The following is a 25,567-nucleotide window of genomic DNA, read 5'->3' on the forward strand; positions in this document are numbered from 1 at the left end:
GTTTGTGGAGGGAAAAAAAATCATAGCTCATTGTAGATATAAGTGTAGTACTGCATCCAAGTGCAAGGATGACACGCGGAACATCTCCTTTAACAGGTATGAATGCACAGTAAATTTTAACATGCTGAAGCAGTATTGTATTTCTCGTTAAGGTAGTTCATGGGTGAAATTTGAGTCAAATTACATGGAGATTTAATTGAAAAGCATACATTATAAATACATTTGTGCTGACTAGAAGAATATTTAATACAGAAGTCGGTGGTGGATCATAATCACACATTCGTAGTTATCTCACAAATGGCTAGTTTGTAGACACTACTTTACTGGAATGTTTTTGTTTTTTGTGTATGTCCATTTACATCAGTTGTTACTATTGATTATGATACAACTTAATTATACAAAGATTACTGGAAATATAGGAAAAAAATATTTAGCACAAATTTGCAATTATAATGCAGTCCACCAAATGTTTTCTGTGTAAATCACTGACTGATATGCAATAAGACTGCAGATTCATAAACAGAATTTGTTTCCTTTATTATTATTATTATTTTCTTCAAAGCTACAATATTAATATTAATACATTGACACCCAGGAAACTAAAAGGAAGCTGAGTTTGTTGTTTAAGATTAATAAAGATGTGATGCGAAGTATTTAGAAAATATCTAGACAGAAAACATTAACTGAGGATTACTGAAAGTTAAAAAGGAGAAATGCCATATTTTTACTTAGAGTTAATGCTTCAATAATGTAAGAATAGATAAGAAAGAACATTGACCTATGGTACACAGAATATGCAATAAATAATGAAACACACTGCAAGAACATTGCAACAAATAGTTACTGCAGTAGCAAAATTATCTGAATTTGTAATCTTACACAAAAGGCAATTTTTTCCAAGATAATGAAGTTATTAAATTATCAACATTTTGTGTTCCAGTTATACAGGTATCAAAGTCTTACACTGTTTCCCATGGAACAGAGCAGTTACAATGATGTGTAAAGCCAACAAAAGCACTATTCCACAAAAAGCTATAATGTAAATCTCTATGTGTAAATTGGACTGTACAGTGAGTAATACACAATCTTAATGTCTGCAGGAACTTATCACCTTCAAATTGTTGTTCCCCAGCCAAGAGTCTCTTATTCTACATCTATAGTGCACTGGTCTGCAGAGTATGTATACCCCACAAGCCACCACACAGTGCATGGGAGGGTAAAGGTACCACTACTAATCATTTCCTCTCCTATTCCACTCACAGACAGAGTGAGGGAGAGACAACTGTCCAAAAGTCCCTGTACAAGTCCTAATCTCTCACATATTATCTAAAAATACTATCTTAAAATACACATTTGTGGCAGCAGAATCATTCTGAAACTGCCTCAAATTGCTGCTTCTCTAAATTTGTGCAACTGTGCCTAGCGTGAAGAGCTCCCACCAGCGAGTCCCATTCGAGTTCACGAAGCATCTCTGATACTTGCAAGCTGATCAAACCTACTGGTAATAAACCTAACAGCCTGCCTCTCAACTGCTTCACTGTCTTCCTTTAATTCAACCTGGTGGGAATCCCAAACATTCGAACAGTACTCAAGAATTGGTCACATTAGTTTTTTTACAAGCTGTCTTCTTTTATGGATGAGCTACACTTTCCCATAACATTCCAATTAAAACAAAGTTCCCTGCTACCAAACTGATGTATTCTTTCCATTTCAGATCGCTTTGCAATGTCATATCTAGATATTTAATTGAAGTGACTGTGTCAAGCAGTACGCTACTATTGCTGTATTTGAACACTACAGAGGTGTTGTACTACTCATCCGCATAACTTCAATTTTTCTACATTTAGAGTAAGCTGCCATTCATCACACCAACTAGAAATTTTGCCTAAGTCATCTTGTAAATTCATACAATCACTTGATGACGAGACCTTCCCACACACCACAGTGCCATCAGCAAATATCCATAAACTGCTGCTGACCCTGTACATCAGGTCATCTATGTGTATGAAGAATCAAAGCAGTCCTATCGCACTTCGCTGGGGCACTCCTGACAACATCCTTGTCTCTATGAACATGCAGTTGAGTACCACGTACCTGGTTCTATTACTTGAGTAGTCTTCTAGATACTCGCACATCTTTAAATCTAAACGGTACACACTGACCTTGTCAACGACCTTCAGTGGGGCACCGTGTCAAATGCTTTCCAGAAATCTGGAATCTAACTGTTGCCATCCATCCATGGTTTGTAGGATTTCATGAGAAAAGAGCAAGCCAAGTTTTGCACGAGTGGTGCTTCCTAAATCCATACTGATTTGTGGACAGAAGCTTTTCCCTCACAAGGAAATTCTATTATATTCAAACTCAGAATGTTTCCAAAAATTATGAAGCAACCTGGTGTTAAGGATGTTGATCAGTAATTATGCAGGTCAGTTCTTACATACTTTTTCCCCTTCATTTGGAACTTTTCACTGGGCGAGACATTAGTGATAAACGCAGGATAATTAAGCAGACAGTGCCACAGAGTACTTTCTTTAAAATCAAATTGGCATTCCATTCGGATGTGATGATTTATTTGTTGTCAACTCTTTCAGTTGTTTCTTTACCCCAAGGATGTCAATTTATAGATCTTCCATGCGTGAGTCTGTACAACAGTCAAGTGATTTTAGGTTTGTACGATCCTCTTGCGTAAATGATTTCTTAAACATGAAATTTACAACTTCAGCTTTCCTTCTGCTGTCTTCTACTGGCATCCGAGACTAGTCAACGAGTGGCTGGATAGAAGCCTTAAATCTGCTTAGTGATTTTACGTACAACCAGAATTGTCTTGGGTTCTCAGCAAGATCTTTCATTAAGATATGATTGTGGAAGAAGTTGCATGCTTCGCACATTGCTCTTCTTACAGACCTACGTATTTCTACTATCTTTTGCCTGCCAATACATGCACACACTTTTTTGAACTGAGAGAGCAACAATTCTGTTTCCTCTGCACTTTCCAAATTTCATTATTAAATCACAGGGAATCCTTTCCATCCTTAATCCACTTATTTGGTACATACATCTCCAAAGCACAATTTACAGTCAGGGTAAACTTTGCATATAATCCTTATATGTTCTTCATACTGGAGCTAAATGATGACCTTTCATTATATAACAGAGATTCTAACAACTGCTTATCTGCTTTTTATAGCATGAACAGTACTGCCCTAGAGAGATTTATTAACTTCAGTAATAATCATTTCTATGATGTCATGATCAGTAATCCCCGTTTCCATACAGACATTGTCAATAATGTTTAGCCCCTTTGTAGCTATAGGGTTTAAAATATTTTCATTGTGCTTGGGTTGTCTAACTAGTTGTTAAAGGCAGCTTTTGGAAAATGTTTTCAGAAGTACTTCACAACATTGTCTGTCCATACTGCCTGCAGTGAAGCCACAGTCATTCCAGTTAATACACAATAGGTTGAAATCACCTCCAATGAATACTGCTTGATCTTGGTAATAGTCCAAGCTGCTGGAGACGGTTGGTGGTCATATGTGGATAAGGTGTGCTTGCTTGTATGAATGAATGGTATGTGTTTATGCTAGGGCTGAAAGTTTGTGTGTAAGTGTCTTAATTGTGTGTGTCTGTAACTCAACATGTCATCTTTACGATAAGTAGCAATTTATCTTTTCCTACATTGTTGATATTCCAATATGGAGTTTCCATTGTTTGATTTCATCTGGACCTGTTATACACTCAAATTTGGCCTCAGTAGAGACAATATATTTGTCAACTGCAATGAACGCACCCCTCCTATGGTATCTAACCTGCCTCTCCAAAAAATGTTCCATGAACTGTTAAATATCTCTGATCTTTCTACTTCAGGTTTCAGCTAGCTCTTGGCCCCCCAGAGTAATTTCAGTTAGAGAAGTTTCCTGGAGGCCAGTACATGTGAGAAATTTGTTATGAACACTTCTACAATTTACTGTTAAAATCTTGACAGTGAAGTATGCCCACTTCGTATGCGATCTAATTTTGCTCCCTGTATATCGGCTGGCGAGCATTCATCAAAGAACCTCAAGCTACCGCCTAGTCCAAAAAGGCCCATGAGCATTCCACAAGTACTCAACTGCCCAAGTAGCTACTTCCTTTGTGTAGGGCACTCCTGACTAGTCAAGGGGAATCCTATAGCTCTGTGCCCTATAATGCAAGGCTATAAATCGGCACGACCATCAAAGAATCGACATAGCGCCTGGTTGAGTCCTCCCACTTGGTCCCCAACCAAAGTTCCACTAGGCACCCATAGGAACCGAGGATGTCCTCAGAACACATGTGAAAGACATCACTGGTGCAGACATGAGCAACAACTTTTAGACCAATGCATCCTTCACCCTCAATAGCCACAGGCAAGGCCTTCTCCAGATATCAGCTGAGGTCCCCTCACAGACACACTGAGTATACACTGGAATTCTTTCCGGCCTGGGTGTTATTTCCCAAAGGGTGCCTATAACATGCCTCACACTGGATCTCCCAATAAATATTGAACCCCTCCCCTTCTGTGCCTGCTCAGACCGTGCTGAAGGAGTAACCACCTGTCGACCCACTGCGTCAATGGGTCATGTGGTATGGCAGCCTCCACACTGACACATTGCCTCAAGTGATGAGACAGCATAAGAAGCTGTCACTCACCCTAGGTGTCCCATGCGATGCACCAGTTTCACCACTGCCACTATAGCATGAGGCAGCAGCCTGCACAGATGACAGCATCTGTTCAAGAACTGTGACTAGCTGCTCCTACACACACACACACACACACACACACACACACACACACACACACACACACACACACACACACACACAGAGTCCATTCTATCCTCTTATTACTTGAGAATTTAACTATGAATGCTAACAGAAATGACTAAATATGTGACTCGCACGGCCCCTGGTGCTTCACCAACAGAGGCTGGCAGCTGACTGAGCTGTGGTCAACAGTTGTTGGGCTTCGATAAACAACTAACCACTGTGCAAATGTACACATGACCATTACTACAACATATTACTACACCTCGCAAAGGCAAAAATGAGCAATGAACTTAAGAATTAAACTTTGCAAACTCGAAAAAGAAAGCAAAGAATTTAAAAATTAAACTAAGAACACAAACAGAGAAGCTAAATATGCTACCTGCCAGACTCCTGGTGCTTCAGCCATGAATGCTGATACCTGACTGGCCACCATACTACCATTGTCAATCTACTTTTTAGATGCATTACCAGAATGTCTACACAACTGGTATGTTTTCTACCTCCTCCTCAGTACTATTCCACTTTGAAAAATATTTAAATTCTCAGAAACAAGCATTTCTACTCCAATTGTATCCCTTTGTTTTTTGCTTCCTGCTCTTCCTGCTATTCTCCCACAGCTTTATTCAAATTCTTCACATTAGTATTGTAATAATTGTCTCCTCTCTTAAAAACTTAAATGCTTTGGCGCTAGTGATTACATACCCTATGTTTCAGAGAACATCTGTGTTTCAACTACTGCATCAACCACAAGAAAATTATGACAGTTGAACAGAACACCGTTAACAAGGCTGAAAATTAGTAGAGAGATAGTGGGACATACAAGGAGAATTAAAGAAACTACATAAAAAGTCCTGAAGGTAAGACATATGAGGCTTTACCAAACGACAAACACAATCTACATGCAATACCAACCCTGCAATTTCTGCCCACGAGAGAGTTTTCTAAAAAATTTACTTAAGTCTTCTACATCATCAGCAATTCCTTTCAGTGACTGGAGTTTATAAGTTATAGTTTCATTTCTGAAGACATTCTGTACATCATCTAATACTGCAGACAATCTGGAATAAAAAGCACAACTGAAATCGTTTGAGTAAAGCACCACAGAATATGTATTAGATAAAATAAAATTATCAAACTTAAACATCATACATTTCACATTAAGGTATTGCAATGTAGCGGAATAGGACAGTATTTAATAAAGAGTACGATTCCACACATATCGGAGATCGAGACACTGTCTATGCTGAAACAAGTCAACTATTTTGTGACATCTGTTCAGCAGTAGATGACAATACAGGTGTGTGACATGACCCTTTTGAAACCACTCATTTTCTAAAGTCTTTTTTTTAAATTTGCATACCTTGCATTCTAAAAGAAAGTTTTTTGGATTTGTTATATCTGGCAACTATAAATCAACATTTCATTTATCATATTATATTTTTTCCATTATATTTTGAAAATCAGTTTATTTTTCACTTTATCACTGAACACATCAATTATCCTATGTACTCATATTTGTTACTTCAGCCAATTATGAAAATCAATTTATTTTTGGCAATACTCAAATTATTAAAAATCCATTACAGAAATAATATTTATTATTACAAAATGATTCATTCTTTGTAAAACTTTTTTTTATTTCAAATATTTCTGACATAGGTTATCACAGTCTGACTTGCACCGACATCTGAAACTCTTTGTACTATCGAAATATAACATCTTTGTAGGCTTTGTAATTTCTAGAAAGTTAGTTGGGAGGGTGAATCTCAAGGGGTTGTGGAGAATAGCCAAGGACGATAAGTCATGGGCTGGCCCCCTTGTAACTATGTGATAAGCACTGAAAGATTCAACAATATATGGAAAATTGTTTATACTCAAGAGAGCTTTGATTCTGATTATGGCAGAATACAGAAAAGTCCTCATCAGGGGCATCCATTTATGTTTCTTCAGCAAGGTGGCTTGTAGTAGCAGTTTTCCTTGAAGGTTTTTTTGTAAGTGGCTCAGTTCCTTCAGAAGATATTCAGCATCTGAAATAGCTTTCACTTGATGTACTAAGGTGCTCAAAACAGAACTTTTCTGTGAAGGGTGATAATAGCTGGTAGCATGCAGATACTGGTTTGTGTGGGTGAAACACCCAGTATCTTTACAGCAGACGAGCACATCAAGAAAAGGCAAGGAACCATCTGTCTCTACCTCCAAGACAAACTTCGTGTTGTCATGGGTGCTGCTGATGTGGTCCAAGAATTCTCCTAGCTTTCCACATCTATGTGGGCAACAACAATGCCATCGATGTAATGATAAAAGCAACTGGGCTTTGCAGTCCCTGTGTCAAGGACAATGTCCTCAAAATACTCCATAAGGAGGTTAGCTATCACTGGAGCTAATGGGTTTCCTATTGTGACGCCATCCATCTGCCAAAATAGTCTCCGCCATTCAAAAAATATGATGAAATAGGGTGTGGTTACATAAATCCACAACAGTGTCATCAAAGCAAATCTATAGAATCTGCTATGGGAACATGTGTGAATAATGACACTACATCACAGCTGACCATCACGTCTCCCTCTTCTAGACAAGCATCTAACTCAACTTATAAATCCCGTTATATTGTTGATGATGTGCACACGATGACCAATATGTGGAATAAGGAGGCTGGCCAGATGTTTTGTGAGCCTGTAAGTTGGTGATCCAATGGTGGTTACGATAGGACATAGACGTGTGCTCTTCTTGTGAATCATTGGAAGGCCATGCAATGTAGGCAATTAAGGTTCCCAGGCAGGAACTTTTTAACAACATTCATTTCCAGTGAAGACCACCTGAGAAGCTCCAACATATTCCTCATTATTCGGGATGTTGGATCCCTTGATAGTTTTTGATGCATCTCCTCCATCAGCATCAACCAGATCTTCATGTCACAATCAGCTCTTTTCATAATGACAACTGCATTAGCCTTGTCTGTACGCAGAACTACAATGAGAGGATCACTGCAGAGCTCACAATGACCATTATGTTCAGCTCATCATGTCTGGGGTTGACAGCTTGTATTTTGAAAGAATGTGGCTCATTTCTCAATGACTTTCTTTTGTGAACTTTTTGGAACTATTACTTCTTTCCTTGAGGAGAGGAGAGAGATATGGACCAAGGAAATTAAAAGAAGCACTGTCTACTCTTATCTTCACTATAGATGACTCCTATCATCCTGGAGTCCAAGTAAACTGCCTTCCCTTATTTTAACCTTCCCCTCTCCATACCTCTATCCTCCCACAGGAAGGAAGTAATAATTGCAAAAGCTGAGGTAATTTCACTGCTTTTACTTTCACAAGTGTGTGTTACCAATACTAAACATTTCATCTCCCGAATGTAAGTAATGGCTAGCATTTCTGTCTCATATTTACTAGTTTTATCAATTGAATTTTCCTATGTTTCTTAAAATTATTTACAAATTAAATTTTCCTGTTTCTATTTTCCTATGGAAATACTACTTAGCTCTCTTGGTTGTCTGACCACATGAAAGGCCTGTTATCTTAACATTTTTAATACCAGTAGTGAAAATAACTACACAGGTCACTTACTCTAGTATCAACATTGGTCAATATATCAACAAACAGTTTTTCATGCAGAACTCTCAATGTTCTGCAAAACTATAGTACTTTCACCAGAGGTTCTTTTCCTCATGATACTTTTCATCATCAGCTCTCAAAAAAGGAAATCTAATGTTTTGGAATATCCACTAGAATTTCCTAATTTTCAGTTTTACTTTAATCCTTCACATTTTGATTTCTTATTTACATTATATTTATCTTTTTACCGTGTTTTATTTGTTGTGTTTTGAAAGCTGCCATACGAGTCTCCCAATGATCCATGGCAAGTGTTATTAAACGCACATATAAAACCATAAAGGAAGTGGTAATAGCCAGCAGATGGCATAGGTTTCTCCTGGTAATGACCTGGAACAATCCAAAGTTTGTTATCAACATTTCTACAGAGAGTGTCCAAAAACAAACAAACTACACACAGTGTTAAACAGTATACAACTGCAAGCTCCAACTGCTTGTCTATGTAGCACTTTCAGTTAAATTTATTGCTAGAAATTGTATTTAAAACAATAATCTTGAATTTATATCACTCTCTGTGACACACCTTACCAACCTCCAATTAGAAGAAAAAAACAACATACTGGGCTACAACAACAAACAAGTACTGACACACACACACACACACACACACACACACACACACACACAGAGAGAGAGAGAGAGAGAGAGAGAGAGAGAGAGAGAGAGAGAGATATTCATCATTCATTCATTCATTCATTCATTCATTCATTCATTCAGCCCTAACTCCTCCTTAGATGAGAAAGCTAAGCAAGAGTAGACACTTGGTACAAAACATACTTCCCCTGCATAACTCCTCGCCACTTGCATGACCTCCACTCTGCAAACTCATTTAAAAATCAAACAAGTTCAGATTTTTGCACTATACTTACTGTTTGTGAATCACTTTACCTCTCACTTCTAAACTGGAACAAATTGGATAACTTCAGGCTATTAAAGCTTTGTGTCTAACCAGTCTAATAATAATAATAATAATAATAATAATAATAATAATACTGTGTACAGCCTTATGTAATTACTAATGTTTCATGCTGTCAATTTCATATATTCATTTCAAAAAAGAGTAACTAAGTAATTTCTGGATGACTGCAGGTACTAACAGGTGTGTGTAATGGGTGGGCTATGTGAGAAATATGTAACCTCTATCAGATTATTGCTACTAACTGAGAAAAAGTAGTTATTGATAATTTATATAAATAATATTAGAGTATTACAAAATTGTGATAATAGTAACGATTTTTGAAAAATTATTTAGTTTTGTGGCAGAAACAGGATCGAATCTGTTTAGTTTTTGCCCCTCCGAAAATTTCATTTTAACCTTCCCAGGTTGGGAACCACTGCTCTAGGACTTTTCTTATTGCAGGAATCCAGCAAAGAACGTCATTAGTCCACTATATGGAATGCTAGTACATCCAACTAATAATTGTGTACATTTGGTGTAAGTGCTGCTCTTAGATAAAGAGGTTGGCACAATCAAGGATGCCTTTGTGGGCTGCATCAAACTAGTCAGATTGATTTCAGGGAGGGGAGAATATATTGTCGTTCCCACGTCAGTTTCCTGCCCCCCTCCTACCCATACCGTTTATAACACAGTGATATCCCACTTGATATTATCTGGTTCTGCTTCCAGTTCCAGCAGTCCACCTTGAGTCCTAAACATCCTGCAGTTCATGGTCCCTAAATGGAGCACGTCAAACACTCAGGTTATTACGAGTCACAATATTGCTACTTCATGTAGCAAGATGCAGGCACAGAAGTAAATGGACATGCTCTGTGCCACAAATATGCTGCCCCAGTTTCCTCGAGTCTACTACCCCACATTATGCTTGAATGCAGATCAAGATACTGATAACCCTATAAGTGGCGTCTGGCAAAAGGGCCTCTGATAAGGCTACCCATGATGCACTAACCTGGAAGGCTTGAAGAGTTTGATAGACATAGGTACAGTGCTAAATCTTGGCAGTGCAAAGTTCATAGCAGTTTCTGATTGCTTCTACATCTACCTTACTACTCTGCCATTCATACTTAAGTACAGTACATTGAGCTACTTTCACACTTTTTCTCAGCACACACTAAAAATGAACACTTAAATCTTTCTGTGCAAGCTCTCGATTTCTTTAATTTTATTACAATGACCATTTTTCCCTCTTAGATGGATGTCAACAAAATATTTTCCCACTCTGAGGACAGTGGTGGAGACTAGTTCGTGACAATACCTCGCCACAATGAGAAACGCCTTTGTTTTAATGACTGGCATCCAAACTCTTATAACTATGACACACACTTCCCTATTTCACAATAATACAATGTCGAGGATGGACATCCATACAACCAGTTCACATGCTAAACATGTGCCAGCAAGGTTTATCCTATTAAGGATAGTCATTCAGTAAGTCTGTATGAAATGATATTTGCTTGGGCCACTGTCATACAGTGGTATGGTGTGAAGAGTTAAAAAGCACACAGGATAGGATGTGACAGTGGTGGCACATCATACTGTTCATTTACTGGTACCTGTTCAGCATAGGAGAACTTACCAGTGAGTATGCGAATGCTTCTGTAGCTCTCAACTTCACATGAACACAAAAACATCTTGCCCACATGGTCAGTGCTGTAAGATGGCAATGTCCCCTGAAGTGGAACAATACTACATTGGAAAATTAAGTTTCATTACTTTTCTAATGTAACTGCCTTAAAAGGGGTTATGTATCAGATTGGAATTTGAACCTTTTTATTTTGAGGGGGGAAGTATGAGGGGGGGAGAGAGAGAGAGAGAGAGAGAGAGAGAGAGAGAGAGAGAGAGAGAGAGAGAGAGAGAGAGAGAGAGAGAGAGAGAGATAGAAGGCACACTGAAGTTTTAAATTGGGGCTATGGGGTTTAATCCATTACGTTGTTTCCATATAACACACACTTCACTACTGACTGAAATATTCATTTTGAAAATGACCTGAAGAGTCTTTGGTATGACCATAACATGTTCTAGCATCAACTAACATTAGGCTACAATTGCATAGTGAAGCACCCACACATCCAGATGGGATTTTCCTGAAACAGACAATAGCCAAATATGCCCATGCTTGCATATAACTTAAAGACTTTTGCTAAACTATTTTTCACAATTTCCTTTTGTCAAAAGGCACTTGTCCAACAGAGCATACTGTTTTCACAGCACTATAATACTGTTCCATCATGAAAAGAATCATTATCTTCTAAAAGATCTTCATAATTATGGCAATCAGGACAATTTTGTTTCAAATTCCACCTTACTGGTACCTCAAGTAAACAAACATGCCCCCTCCTTTCAATTACAAATTCTTTCTTCATTGTACTTCCACTATGTATACATCATTATGACTTTTCCTTTTTGTATTACCCTAACTCTTAATCACACAAATCATATATCTTCTCCCTAATCAATCTTTATGTCTCTCTCTGTTCTTATAACCTGTATACTGAAGCTGACTCAGTGCTTATAATGTAATACCTCTGACCCACTATCTCCGACACCTTCCCTTGATATTTCCCTCTCCGAGGCCTCCCTATATGTGGATCCCTTTCATCCCTGTGTCTCAGTGAACTGCCCATCATTTTAACATTCCATAAGCTACCAATGGTCGAAGTAGAGAAGATATAAAATGTAGACTGGCAATGGCAAGGAAAGCTTTTCTGAAGAAGAGAAATTTGTTAACATCGAGTATAGATTTAAGTGTCACGAAGTCGTTTCTGAAAGTATTTGTATGGAGTGTAGCCATGTATGGAAGTGAAACATGGACGATAACTAGTTTGGACAAGAAGAGAATAGAAGCTTTTGAAATGTGGTGCTACAGAAGAATGCTGAAGATTAGATGGGTAGATCACGTAACTAATGAGGAGGCATTGAATAGGATTGGGGAGAAGAGAAGTTTGTGGCACAACTTGACTAGAAGAAGGGATCGGTTGGTAGGACATGTTCTGAGGCATCAAGAGATCACTAATTTAGTATTGGAGGGCAGCGTGGAGCGTAAAAATCGTAGAGGGAGACCAAGAGATGAATACAATAAGCAGATTCAGAAGGATGTAGGTTGCAGTAGGTACTGGGAGATGAAGAAGCTTGCACAGGATAAAGTAGCATGGAGAGCTGCATCAAACCAGTCTCAGGACTGAAGACAACAACAACAGCAACAGCAACAACAACAACAACAACAACAACAACAACCTGCCAATTCCTCCACGGAAGGAACCATTAGAGCCAAAAACTAGGAAGTCTATCACTTTTATATGCATCAATTGGTACTAAACTTGCGCGAGTTTCTCCCAGCGTATAAAATGTAACTTATCAAACAAAAGCATTGGTATGTTGATAGACACACTAAACAGACACACAGACAAAATTCAAGCTTTTGCAACCCACAGTTGCTTCATCAGGAAAGAGGGAAGGAGAGGGAAAGACGAAAGGATGTGGGTTTTAAGGGAGAGGGTAAGGAGTCATTCCAATCCCGGGAGCAGAAAGACTTACCTTAGGGGGAAGAAAGGGCAGGTGTACACTATATCAACTCACACAAAATAAACATCTAGTGTCATCATGCTATCAAAAATGCCAACATCAGAAGTAATCAATAGTGAATATTAATTACCAAACGGTGAACAAATAACACTCACTCCATCCCTCAGTTGTTTGACCAGGGAAAGAGCAGGATTCCTAGTACAATTTCAGCAAAAACCTGTCTCTATTTATAATATCTAGCTAATTTAATCCCAACTACTTCCTTAACAATACTAAACTAGCCTTGTCACTTTGATTGAAACACTAGAGCTTTCAATAGCTGCCTCCACCACCATTAGGATGTAAAAAATCACTGACTGTGAGGCCCGGCACGGTGTTATGCACATGTACGAGAGTGTGCTGAAAAGTAATGCCTCCAAATTTTTTTATTCTGTTCTCTATACTGGTTGAGAGGTATTACATGTCTCACATATTACTCTGCCGGTTCTACTACACTACCGCCATAAAATGCTGCAAGGTAAGGTGAGACCACAGACAACTTAGAGCACAAATGAGAAGAATTTACCTACACATGTAACACCCTCTCCTACAGCATGACTATGCTGGACCATGCATGAGCACTGGGACATAGTCAACAATCTGATGCCTTTAGTTCATGTCTTCAATCATCCTTCAAACAGTCCTGATATGGCCTAATCTTATTTTCACGTGTTTCCACAACTTCAACACCTTCAAGGACTTCACTTTGATAGTAATGAAGTGATACAAGCAGAGGTGAGTTTGTGGCTCCATCAAAGTAAAACATTCTATAGAGATGGTATCAACAAACTGGTCTCTCATTGGCAGAAATGTGTTTGTTGCCAGCATGATGAAACCGAGAAACAAATACGAACACATGTGGAATAAATATGTAGAAAGTTAATATCGTTTGTTTTATTTAAAAAGCTTTAAGAGTTTTCACATATAAAATTCGGAAGGATTACTTTTCAGTACATTCTCATAGATGCAGTAGCATCTGGAACATTCCCCAAAGAGCTGAAGTGATGTATGCGCAAAATGCAAGTCGGGCAGCTCTTAGCAGCTCCGTCCTGGTGTTGGACTGAGTGTTACGTGGTGCAGGGGGCAACACCATGTTTGAAACTGTCACTCCTGCCTCCCCAGAAGCATCACCCCTTCATCTTTGCTTCTGCTCAATACCCGAAGCCCACATACATGCCCTACTAAGTGTATACCTCTGCTCTCTGTTAAAATTATTGCTGGTTACTCTAATTTCAGCTGGTTTTTTTTTTTAACAGAATCTGAATATCATGGTGTCTAATTCACCTTTTCAAATTTTATTTCACGTCCATGTTCTAGGGAGTTTTCAACCATGGCCAGCTTCTCAAGTTCCCTTTTCTAAATATTTCTAGAGTGCTCTACAAAATGCTCAGTAGTCTGCCCTACGTAAATGATACAACACTCACAGAGGACACTATAGATCCCAGGAACTCTTTAAGACCTTGGTTATCTTTAATGGGACATAACATATCTCCATGACTTGGAGGTGAACCTGAACATTGGTCTCAGTCCACGTCTCTTCAGGACACGTCCTATCTTGCTAGTTGTTGCTCCAAAGTGTGGAAGGAATACAGACAGCCTCGCCTCTTTTGCCGATTCATGAGACATCTTTCATCGGTGGCACCTGAAAGCTTTAGCAATTACTCCCTTGCAGTAACCATTTGCTCTGAATACACATTTCAAATACTGAAATTCAAGCTATAGATAGTTTTTGTCAAAAATAATATTTGCCCATTGTACTAACATGTTCAGTACCGCTTCCTCCATGCAGCACCGTGAAAACTGGTGGACTTCAAGTACTTGCTTAGTATGAAGATTTCCTGTACACTGAATGATCAAAGTAGCCCTCTGCCTTCTGCCCAACTAAAACATCCAAGTGTGGAAGCCTTGCCCTCTCTCTCATTCTCAACAGTAAATTTAATGGTGGGGTGGACTCCGATCATGTAGCTGATGAACTATTGCAGTGCATTTTTCTCTTGAGACCAAGTTAGCAAGGTGTCGCCAACATAATGTAAGAAGCAAGATGGTCACAACTTCACAGATTCAGATATTGCTCCTCAAACTGTTCTATGCAAAAGCTCAAGACGGCTGGAGACAGTGGGGCTCCCATTGCATAATACTCATTTTTTTACAGGTAGTATGTTGTACTTTTATATATTGCAGACCAGCTTGATGACCCCCACCCATGTGGAAATTTTTGAGCCAAAAGATCCAGCGTGTCTTGTACCAGTACCCTCTACATAAGCAGCACACAGTGCTAGCCCCAGTAGTCAGTTATTTAACTACAAATGACAATGGTGGACACATTTGTTGAAAACTTAAGTGTTTCGTTTTAAATGATGTGGCTTATAAATCAAAAAGATTTTACTGAAACATGCCATCATGAAAGACTCTGGGGACACAGAACCTCATATCCTGGTAAAAAACATACTTCACAGTGTTTCTGCAGAATATAAATGATCCTGTTTGATCAGGGTTGCCACAAGTTTCCCCAAGTAAAGCTTCTTGATATTTCCCCGATTGCCAGAAAAGTTTTAGCATTTTTCTCTGACAAATCTTGAGAGCCCAAGACTTAAGTTGACAAAAAAATTGAGGGACTTCTTTATTTCTAAATATGTTAGCAAAAATCTTAAGTACTAACATCAGCATCTTTGTAATGAACTGTTTTTAGATGGAGGAAGCAGGCTACATGGTATGTGTGTTTCATTGAGACAAATTATGTTATTTTATTTCAGTAAAATGAAGCACATGTGGTGACAAAAATACACATTTCCTTGGAGTTGCAAGACAGGTTTAAAATACCTTCACTGATTTCAGAACGTTCTAAACAGGGTTCTAGTAGTAAAAGGCAGCTGACTAGTGGGATAAGGATTTCATGTAGAACAAAGTGGGAATTATATCAAAATGTTAGAAGTAGTCACAATCAAGCTACAGTAGCCCATAAAAACAGTACTGTAAGGTGCTTAAAATGTTATTAGGAAGGCAAAGAGCATGTGGCATGCAAATAGAATAGCTAATTCACAGTGTAAAATTAAAACCATGAGTCAGTTTGTAGTAAAAATATTAGTCTACTTTGCATATTTTCATTTGCTTAAGTTATATGGTACTATATTTTGGAGCAACTATTCCCATTCAAAAAGGATATTTTTGGCTCAGAAATGGGTGTTTCGGGCAATAAGTGGTGTAAGTTCATGAACATCTCGTCGACCCCTATTCAAGAGTCTGGGTGTTTTGACATTGGCCTCTCAATATACATATTCCTTACTGTCATTTCTTGTTAACAATATTGGCTTATTCCCCGGAATAAGCAGCTTTCACTCAGTTAATACTCGGCAGAAATCAAAACTGCATTTGGATCAGATTTGCTTAACTCTTGTGCAGAGAGGTGTGCAGTACACTGCTGCATCCATTTTGAATAAGTTATCACTAGAATTCAAAAATCTTAGCAGTAATCCAAATGCTTTCGAATCCAAACTGAAGAGTTTCCTCATGGGTAATTCTATTCTGTAGATGAGTTCCTTTAAAAATTAAGCCGATTCTTGTTGTATTATTGATTGCATTTACTTAAAAGTATGGTTTGAGGTTTTTTTTGGGTTCATAAACATTTTATTTTTATCTGTTATTACTTTTATGTTGTAATATCATGTACTGACACACTCCATGATCTTTGAGATTTGCTCCTCAATTTGGTCCTATGGAACTTCATATGTAAATAAATAAATAACCTCTGAAAAATTAGGCCTTTTGAAAGACAGTGACTGCCAATAAAATATTGGTTCTCCTATGTTCATCATTGTCAATTATCACCCACTGTGTGACATCATTATTTTAGCGGAATTTTGTATCTGCCTGCTTAGCTGTGTGGTAACGTGTTTGCCTACGATGCAGCGGGCTCAGGTTTGATTCCCAGCCAGGATGGAGATCTTCTCCGCTCGTGGGCTGGGTGTTGGGTTGTCATTATCATTTCATGATCACCTACACAAATCGCCCAAAGTGGCATCACCTGAATGAACACTTGCAACCCAGCACCCAAACTCCCCCTGATGGGGCCTCCTGGCCATCAATGCCACACGATCATTTCATTTTACAGGTATTGTGTGGTTTTTCTTTCAAGAAATATATGGGTACATAGCGTACAAACTGCGAGCGACTGCCACAATTTTCTTCTTTTTATCATCCATACTTTCTAATATACGAACTACTTTCAAAGAGCCAAAATGTACTAGAATAACTAATATGTCTATAAAACGCCATACTGTACAATGTCCTTGAAGTGAGACAGTTGCAATTCCTGAAATCCATTGTCCATGGCCTCTGGCCTGCCAAGGAACACTGCAGTCCTGGGCAAGGGATAAATCATGAAAATCTGCCGCATTATGCCATACACACACACAGACAGACCTGGCCTGTGGACAGATCAGTGACACTATATCCGACAAGCACAGCCTGCACATTAGTGGGAAACAATGTGTTTCAGATTGGCAGGCCTGATCCATTAGAGATACCCACAGAAATGGCCTGTGGTTTTGGCCTGATGAAGTCCACTCATGTTGTCAGCTATTCATTTGTTAAAGACACCATGTTGATGAGATGAGACTGCAGTGATCAAACTATGAAACAGATAACTTGCGCAAATACTCAGAATCAATAATAATGAGGATAGGTAACAACTCACTGTGAAGACGGCCGCTGAGCCACAACCAGGCACTTAGAAAAGACAATCTCACTCACGACTAAATTTTCAGCCATAGTTTTTATCAGGAAATGAGAGCACACACACGTTCATATAATCACTCAGACACAACTCATGCATATATGATTGCAGTCTCCAGTCGCTGCATCAACTGTCTCTGAGAATCAGATCCAAACAAACCACCCCTCACTCATTCCTGCCTCTTGCTGTTAGCTGTTAGGATATTGGCAAAAAATGGTGGCAGCACTGTCTGCAGGCTGAGGGAGTGGTAGGAAGAGGAGAAGCAATCAGAATGAGGGAGTAGGGAAGCAGTGCATGTACTCAGTTGTCTCCAGCCCGAGATGATGAACTACAACTCAGTAAAGGAACCTCTTCATCTACTGAGACAAATAGGAGATTTTCCCAGTGTTTTTTTTTTTTCAAATTTCTTTGATATTTCCCTGATACATCTGAAATTTCCTAATTTCCAAAACTTGTGGCAATCTTATGTATATGACCTGTGTAAGGCAAACAGTCTGTAGACTTACACAATCTCTCATTTTTTGTTTACTCACCCAGTTCATCACTGGTTGCAGTGCAATGCTATTCTGATATGTCTTTCACTAAAACCATTTTGGAGTAAGGTGACTTCAAGGTAGGCTACCTCAGCTGAAACTTTCAGAGTATGAGATGACATGGGTCTTATGAAACAAGATACTAAGTACATTCACACTTAACCAGATTGTGAGAACTTTTGTGTGTGTGTGTGTGTGTGTGTGTGTGTGTGTGTGACCTTCGTATAAATGGCATGTTCCAATATACCCATCAACCTACCTACTAGTGTCCACATCAACAAACAGAAGACAGCCATTCTTTTCCACCTCTCATGTACAGTGAATACTCAGGTGGATTCAATTCAGGTGCTGTGCAAAAGCTGCGGAAAATGATAATAATAATAATAAGAAGAAGAAGAAGAAGAAGAAGAAGAAGAAGGGCAGGTTTCAGTTCTGCCAAGTTTTCTATAACCAGATAGGCAACAGTGGGTGAGAAAGAGGTTTCCTAACGCAACTGCATTTCTCTGCTCATAAAAGTGGCCACCGAATATGAAGTAAGTAGAAGTGAACACATTCTGACATAGGTTGGTTAACTCAACACCAATTCTAATCTCAATTAAAAGTAACAAATCAGACAGAGGAGCACAAACGAAAACAGATTCAGAACTTACAAAAATATCAAACTCATTAAAACACAGTCCTCGACTGACATAAGAAATCACCCAAATTTCTAATGTGACGGACTAAATGACCTGTTAGTGGGCTCAACAAAGTATTACATGTGTGGCTACAAGGTATGTTGTAGCACCAATGTAGCTGACAAAATGGCTAAGAGAAAACCCTTTCCTTGTGGATCTTCAGTAGGCCACATTATCTAGGAAGAACTTTTCTTCAGGACATTGTTAGTCTTTTGTTAGGTCAGCACCGAGTCCAGGCTAAGATGAATCAGACAGTAGACACTGTATCTTTTGAAGATAATTCTCTTCTTCCAACACAACAGTAGCATTGCCCTTGTCTTTGGGTACGATGATAAAGTTAGAGCCCATCCTGAATGAATGCAAAGCATCTCTCTCATCTGGACTTGATCACTGCAACTGTATTTACTGTGTACTTTGTAACTTGCAAATAAAATTGTAGATTATGCTTCTCCCCTAATATCTTTGGCAGTGTCTGGAAGTAGTTCTAAAACAGCCCATTTGTGAAGTCTTCTGGAGTGAACAGTGTACAAGGGTCATTCAACAATTAAAGAAACAAATAACTGGGGAGGGGGGGGGGGGAGAATTGTTGGGAGGGCAGATTTGGTACTTTTATGGCTTTAAGTTGGCTTCATCAGATGAGCCCTGATCAGCTGATGTATCAACATTGTTTTGTTTAGAACCTCAAAAATACATTTCAAGATGGCAAGTCGGCTTGAAATGTCCATATTAGTTGAATAATTTTCTGTTATTCATTTTTTACTTGCTAAAGGTGAGAAACCAGTGAATATGTCTAGAGTTAATGGTGAAGGTTGTATAAATCGTGCAAATTTTTACAAGTGGGTAAAGCAGTTCAAGAATGGTCACAACTCAATGACTGACAAACACATTCTAGCCAACCAGTTGCAGTTTCAACTCCCTCACTTGAAAGTCGAATTGATGACATTATTTGTGCTGACTGCCGTGTAACTGTGGAAATGATAATTGAAAAAGTTCAAGTTAGTACTGGTACAGTCTATAACATTATCTGTAACAAGCTGAAGTACCGCAAAACGTGCAAGATGGGTCTCAAAGGAATTGACACAGTTACAAAAGGAAACAATGTTGAGAGTGTGCACAGAGCTAAAGGAACATTAAAAAAGAGAAGGTGAGCACTTCCTCAACAAAATTTTAACTTGTTTTGAAACTTGGGTTCACTATTCTGAGCCAGAATCAAAAAGACAAAGCATTGAGTGGAAGCACACCAACTCACATGTCAAGAAAAAATTCAAAACACAAGCATTAGCTGGAAAAGTCATGTTGATGGTGCTTTGGGACACAGAAGGTCCAGTTTTTTGTAATTGCAGCATACAATGAACAGACAACACTGCTTGGATTTGCTTTTAAGCAAGATGAAGCCAGCCTTGAGAGAGAGTCGCCATGGATCTCAGAGGAGAGATGTGATTCTCCAGCAAGACAGCGCACATCCTCATATTGCTCAACTAGCCGATGAAACACTGACAAAATGTGCTGGGAAGTACTGCCTCATCCCCCTTACAGTGCTGATTTAGTGCCTAGTGAGTTTCATTTGTTTGGTGCACTGAAGGAGTCTTCACATGGGAAGAGGTTCAAGGATGTGAAAAAGTTTGTGGGAAATTGGTTCAAACATCAAGATAAAGAGTTCTTAGCAGCCACAATAAAAAAAGCTTGTAGCCTATTGGACCAAGTGCATAAATGTTCAAGGGGATTATGTTGAACAGTAGAAAAAATGTGTTTGTAAAAATAAACACTTTTTCTGCAGACCAATTTGTCTCTAATTATTGAGTGACCCTTGTACAATTCCAATCTTTCCCTAGTATGGATCTACCCAAGATATCTCTCTGAAATTGAGCACAAACATCAAGATGATGTACTACACTCTGAGCCATTGAAACATTCAAGCTTAGCCAAATGGTGGGCAGCGACAGAACAAATTCCCTGTTAGACTGAACAAGAAAAATTGTCCAGCAAATTCCAAGAAAAAGCAAAAAGTGGCACATCAGTTGCCAAATGAAGCCAATGTAACAATGATTTTATCTTCCAGCTGAATGCTGCCATCATCCAGTTCAGTGTGAAGGGGTACTTTCTATCTCTCAGATCTTAGCAATTTGATAGCCAAGTTAGCTCAATTCAAAGTCACCTTTCACCAGAATGGTTATGGTGGAAGACCTATCAGATATATGCTGCACTATCAACCAATTGTGAATTGGGTAAATGATGAAAATATGTGATGGCACCTAAATCTGTGGTTTTCACATGATCTAAGATTACACCCCTTTAAGGGTCTGTGCAGGTTGATATTCATTTGCATTAAGGTGTCTACCTTCTCCAATGCTGATGTGTCATCTTACACTTTGGTTAGACCGTCATGATTGAAGGATCAGTGTCCAGAGACAAAGCATCACACAAGCTTCCAACAGATGATCAAATCTGCTATTGCAGAACAATGTCCTAGTACCGTTCATCCTAAGGAATATAACACAGAAATTCTGGTTGCACTTCCTGGTATTGTGATAGTGTTTTTAAGGAAGTTGTGATTATTTAATCACAAACTTATAAGTAGAGATGGAGGTTTTTGGTTAAATTATACTAACAATCCTGCTCTCTCTCTCTCTCTCTCTCTCTCTCTCTCTCTCTCTCTCTCTCTCTCTCTGGTCAAACAGAGGGATGAAGTTAATTCTACTTGTTTATCCATTGGTTATTAATATTCACTATCAATAACTTCTGACATTTGTCTTTTGTTGTGTGTTGGTACTAACTGGTGTGTGTTTCATCTTCTTGCATACACTGTACATAGTTCTTGATTGCTGTAGCCCCATTTACCAATGCATTAAAGTTGCTTGCAAAAATCTCTCTCATTACAATTGTGTCTCGAAAATGACAAGGTGCTCACTTGCTGAAATATCTGTGGCTGACTAAGACATCATGGGGCTGTAGTCCCACAAGTTGTCCGAGTAGTATTATACACTTAACTTCTTGAAGGTAAGTAATAAGCAATTCTGTCTCACCATTATTTAATTTTTTTTATGTTTTCAAGAAAAATATAGAAAACAGGCCACAAATTAATAGAAATATCACTGACAAAGCAATGAGCTAAAAGAATAACTGACTGAGAAAGAACAGTCTGCACTGAGAAGTCTTATTACCAACTGAGAGCTCTCTTGTGAACCTTAAAGCCCAACAACAACAGAGCCTGGTCAAACAAACAGCAAGTAATATGACGAAATGGATATCAAGACTATCTAAGGCATTTACTAGTTTACGTAACTGACAATCTTGCTGAAAGGATGTAGTAAAAATCCTGCCAAATCATCATGGAAATAAACTGCCGACAGCAAAGGCAACAATCAAAGAATGTGATGAAAGAATTCATTTGGAGACTTCTTAGATTTCTATGTGAAAGTTAACTGGAACAGACACTAAATTAATAAATCCATTTATTTTTTGGGACATTTAACTTCCAAATGATTTATTGTTATTATCTTAGTCTTCTGTTTTTCCTATTAGTACCTTGAATTACACAATATTCTGAGAAGGAAAGTTGCCACTCACCATATAGCGGAGATGCTGACTAACAACAACAACAACAACAACAACAACAAAACACACACACACACACACACACACACACACACACACACATTTCACACACATTTCACACAAATGACCACAGTCTCAGGCAACTGAAACTACACTCAGTTGCCCGAGACTGCAGTCGCGCGCGCGCGCGCGTGCACGCACGCACGTGTGTGTGTGTGTGTGTGTGTGTGTGTGTGTGTGTGTGTGTGTGTGTGTGTGTGTGTATTGTTGACAAAGGCTATTGGCCAAAAGCTTTAAGTGTGAGAATCTTTTTGTTGTGTATCTGCGACTCAGCATCTCCACTATATGGTGAGTGGTGACTTTCCTTCTCTGAATATTGTTACAGTCCATCCGGGATTTTACATTTTTTTGATTTTTACCTAGAATTACAATGATACTTGCACAAGTAAATTTACTGCATATATCGAATTTCACCAAAAGCTGTAACAATTTGCTGCTTTAAAGGCATGTGCAAAAATGTACTAAAAACTAAAAAAGGATTGTAATGAAAGATATTAGTTTGGTTCATTGTTTGAAACTTTCAACACCATTCAGCAACAATATAGTTTTCAACTGCATTGCAGAGTATCAATCAATTTGCATTTTGAGATACTCAAGAATCTATTTCATGGGAAAAAAATAGTTTCAAAAAGTGACACTGTAAAATTTCGTTTTATTCTACAATTGTTCTGAAATGCCTACCATCTTGTCTCTTCGAGTTTTTGCTGGTTTACAACAAACTTTCAATAACGAATCCAGAAAAGAACAAAGAAGTATTCAAACCGCAAAAACGTATCGGGATTATTGTGCCCCTGGCTTTCCTTCATTTTGTGGAAAAGAAACCAATCACAACTAGAGAGAAACAAATCATTTACAAATAGTATAAACTTGTTACAAAGAGTCACTTCTAGTCAAGACAGTTCCTATGTCCTTCATGCTTAACTGTGCATTGTAAATAAATGTGCAGCTGTTATGTTTGCTTAAACAATGGAAAATCCAGGACAAAATAACAGCAATATGAGAAAGATAAGCTGCTACTCACCACATACATGTTGTGCTGAGTTGCAGACAGGCACAGTGAAAAATAATACTAGCCATATTTAGTTTTCGGAATAAGTCATTCAGATGTAGAGAGAAAACACACACACACACATTCACGTAAGTACACACCACACACACACATGGTCACTGTCATTTCTCAGAGCTAAGGCCCAACTGTGAATGTGTCTGAGGTGAGCAGTAATCTAGCTGGGGCAGGTAGTGGGGGTACAAAAGAGGCGTAGGGCAGCTGGGGAGATCATAGCAGCATAGGCATAAGGGAAATTGATAGTGCTAGGTATGGGAACATCTAGGAGACAAAGTAGGGCTGCTGCTAGGTGCATATCAGGAGGTTGAGCTGGGAGTGGTGGATGGGGGATGGGAAAGGAGAGAGAGGTTGGTTGGTTGGTTGTTTGAGGTTTAAGGGACCAAACAGCAAGGTCATCAGTCAAATGTTTCAAATATGGTCCATTCCACTAATGGGACATCTCAGGAAAGTCAAAACAATAAAAGGTAAAAAGGGAAAAACATAAAAGGGCAGTCAGGTTGTCAATGGTAAAAAACAACATGAGGGAAGTCGGCAAGGGAACGAACCCAACACTATGCTGAAGCAGCACAGGCAAGACCACCTGCGACTTTAAAGGTGCAACCGCTAGAAAGTAGAAATACATATAGGAAAAGGTGACTAGCCAATCCTTTAAAAAAAAAAAAAAAAAAAAAAAAAAAAAAAAAAAAAAAAAAAAAAAAAAAAAAAGGGGGGGGTAAAAACAGAGTAAAAGGGGAAGAAAAGAGGATCTCGCTCAGGGAGGTGAATGGGGAATCTCCAAACATGGCTTACAGTGGGAGACACCCAAACACTCACCGCCCTGCCCCAACACCAGAGAGAGATTAAAAACATTAAAACTGAGAATAAAAATCACTTTCCCGGAGGAAACCGAGAACCAGAGAGACCATCCGAGAATCGTCAGCCAACATCAAAGGTAAAGTGGGGGGGAGTCTGTACTTAGCACACAGAGCCAAAAGAAGGGGGCATTTAACCAAAATGTGGGCTACTGACTGGAAGGCTCCACATCCACAAAGTGGGGGTGGCTCATCATCCCGCAAAAGAAAACCATGGGTCAGCCTGATATGGCCAATGCGGAGACAAAACAGTGTGGTCGAGTCTTTCGGGAGAGGCGAAAGGAAGAACGCCACGGGCCTGGTGTCACCTTAATTGCATGAAGTTTATTAGACAGGGGAGTAGCCTCCAAAGAATTGGCCCATGACTGTGCAAAGTGTGATTTGATGTGAAGCCGTAAATCCGCTGCAGGAGGGGTTACAGAAAACGGGGGGGGGGGGGGGGGGGGTAAGTGACTGCTCCCCCAGCCACACGATCAGCGAGCTCATTACCCGGGATACCCACATGGCCAGGAACCCAAAGGAAGTCAATGGAACAAGCACCACGGTGAATATCAGCGAGATGGTCATTGATGGCAGAGACCAAGGGATGGCGCGAAAAACACCAGTCAATAGAAGGCCACTTATCGAGTCCATACATAACAAAATGCGGTTGTGTTAGGACTGTTTAATAAAGGTAAGGGCCTGGGAAATTGCCATCAATTCCGCAGTAAACACCCCACATGTAGATGGCAGCAGATGATTTTCCGTTCCAACAGAGGACGTGAAGGCATACCCAACATGATCAGCAGATTTAGAGCCATCAGTGTAAAAAACAACAGCATTCCAAAACTCGCATAAAATTTTGCGGAAAAAGGAACGGAACACCACCGGGGGCGGAAGGGGGGGGGGGGGGGGATGAAGTCTTTCGGACCTCGGCAGACATCCATCCAAATTCGAGGCCGAGGAACTAACCAAGGGGGGGTGGAGGGGAGGGAGCGAGGAAGACAGGACAAAGAAGGAAGCTCAAAATCACAGCAAAGAGATGCAAGGCGGAGCCCATGGGCGGGAGTCGGGTGGGTGACGTCCATGGTCTGGGAACAGGATAGAATAGGAAGGATGAGTAGGAGAGGAACGGATAGTGCATGCATAAGACAGCAGAAGCTGGGACCGCTGAACAGAAAGTGGGGGGGGGG

The 25,567-nt window shown here is 39.3% G+C and overlaps 1 protein-coding gene across 3 annotated transcripts in view; it reads right to left on the reverse strand.

Moving 5' to 3' along the window:
* The window catches only part of LOC126336982 (ATP-binding cassette sub-family A member 7-like), a 585,480-nt gene that overhangs the window by 520,536 nt on the left and 39,377 nt on the right, over nucleotides 1-25,567 (reverse strand). For all 3 annotated transcript variants that reach the window (XR_007565029.1, XM_050001219.1, XM_050001217.1), the window contains exons 4-5: nucleotides 8,594-8,732; nucleotides 5,698-5,843 (exon numbers count right to left, since the gene is read on the reverse strand). Coding sequence is in view for 2 of the 3 variants with exons in the window: in XM_050001219.1 (XP_049857176.1) it covers nucleotides 5,698-5,843; nucleotides 8,594-8,732 (285 nt within the window). In the remaining variant the exon portion in view is untranslated. The remainder of the gene's footprint in view (nucleotides 1-5,697; nucleotides 5,844-8,593; nucleotides 8,733-25,567) is intronic.

Source organism: Schistocerca gregaria, chromosome 2 (assembly GCF_023897955.1).
Source record: "Schistocerca gregaria isolate iqSchGreg1 chromosome 2, iqSchGreg1.2, whole genome shotgun sequence".
Classification (NCBI taxonomy): Eukaryota; Metazoa; Arthropoda; class Insecta; order Orthoptera; family Acrididae; genus Schistocerca; species Schistocerca gregaria.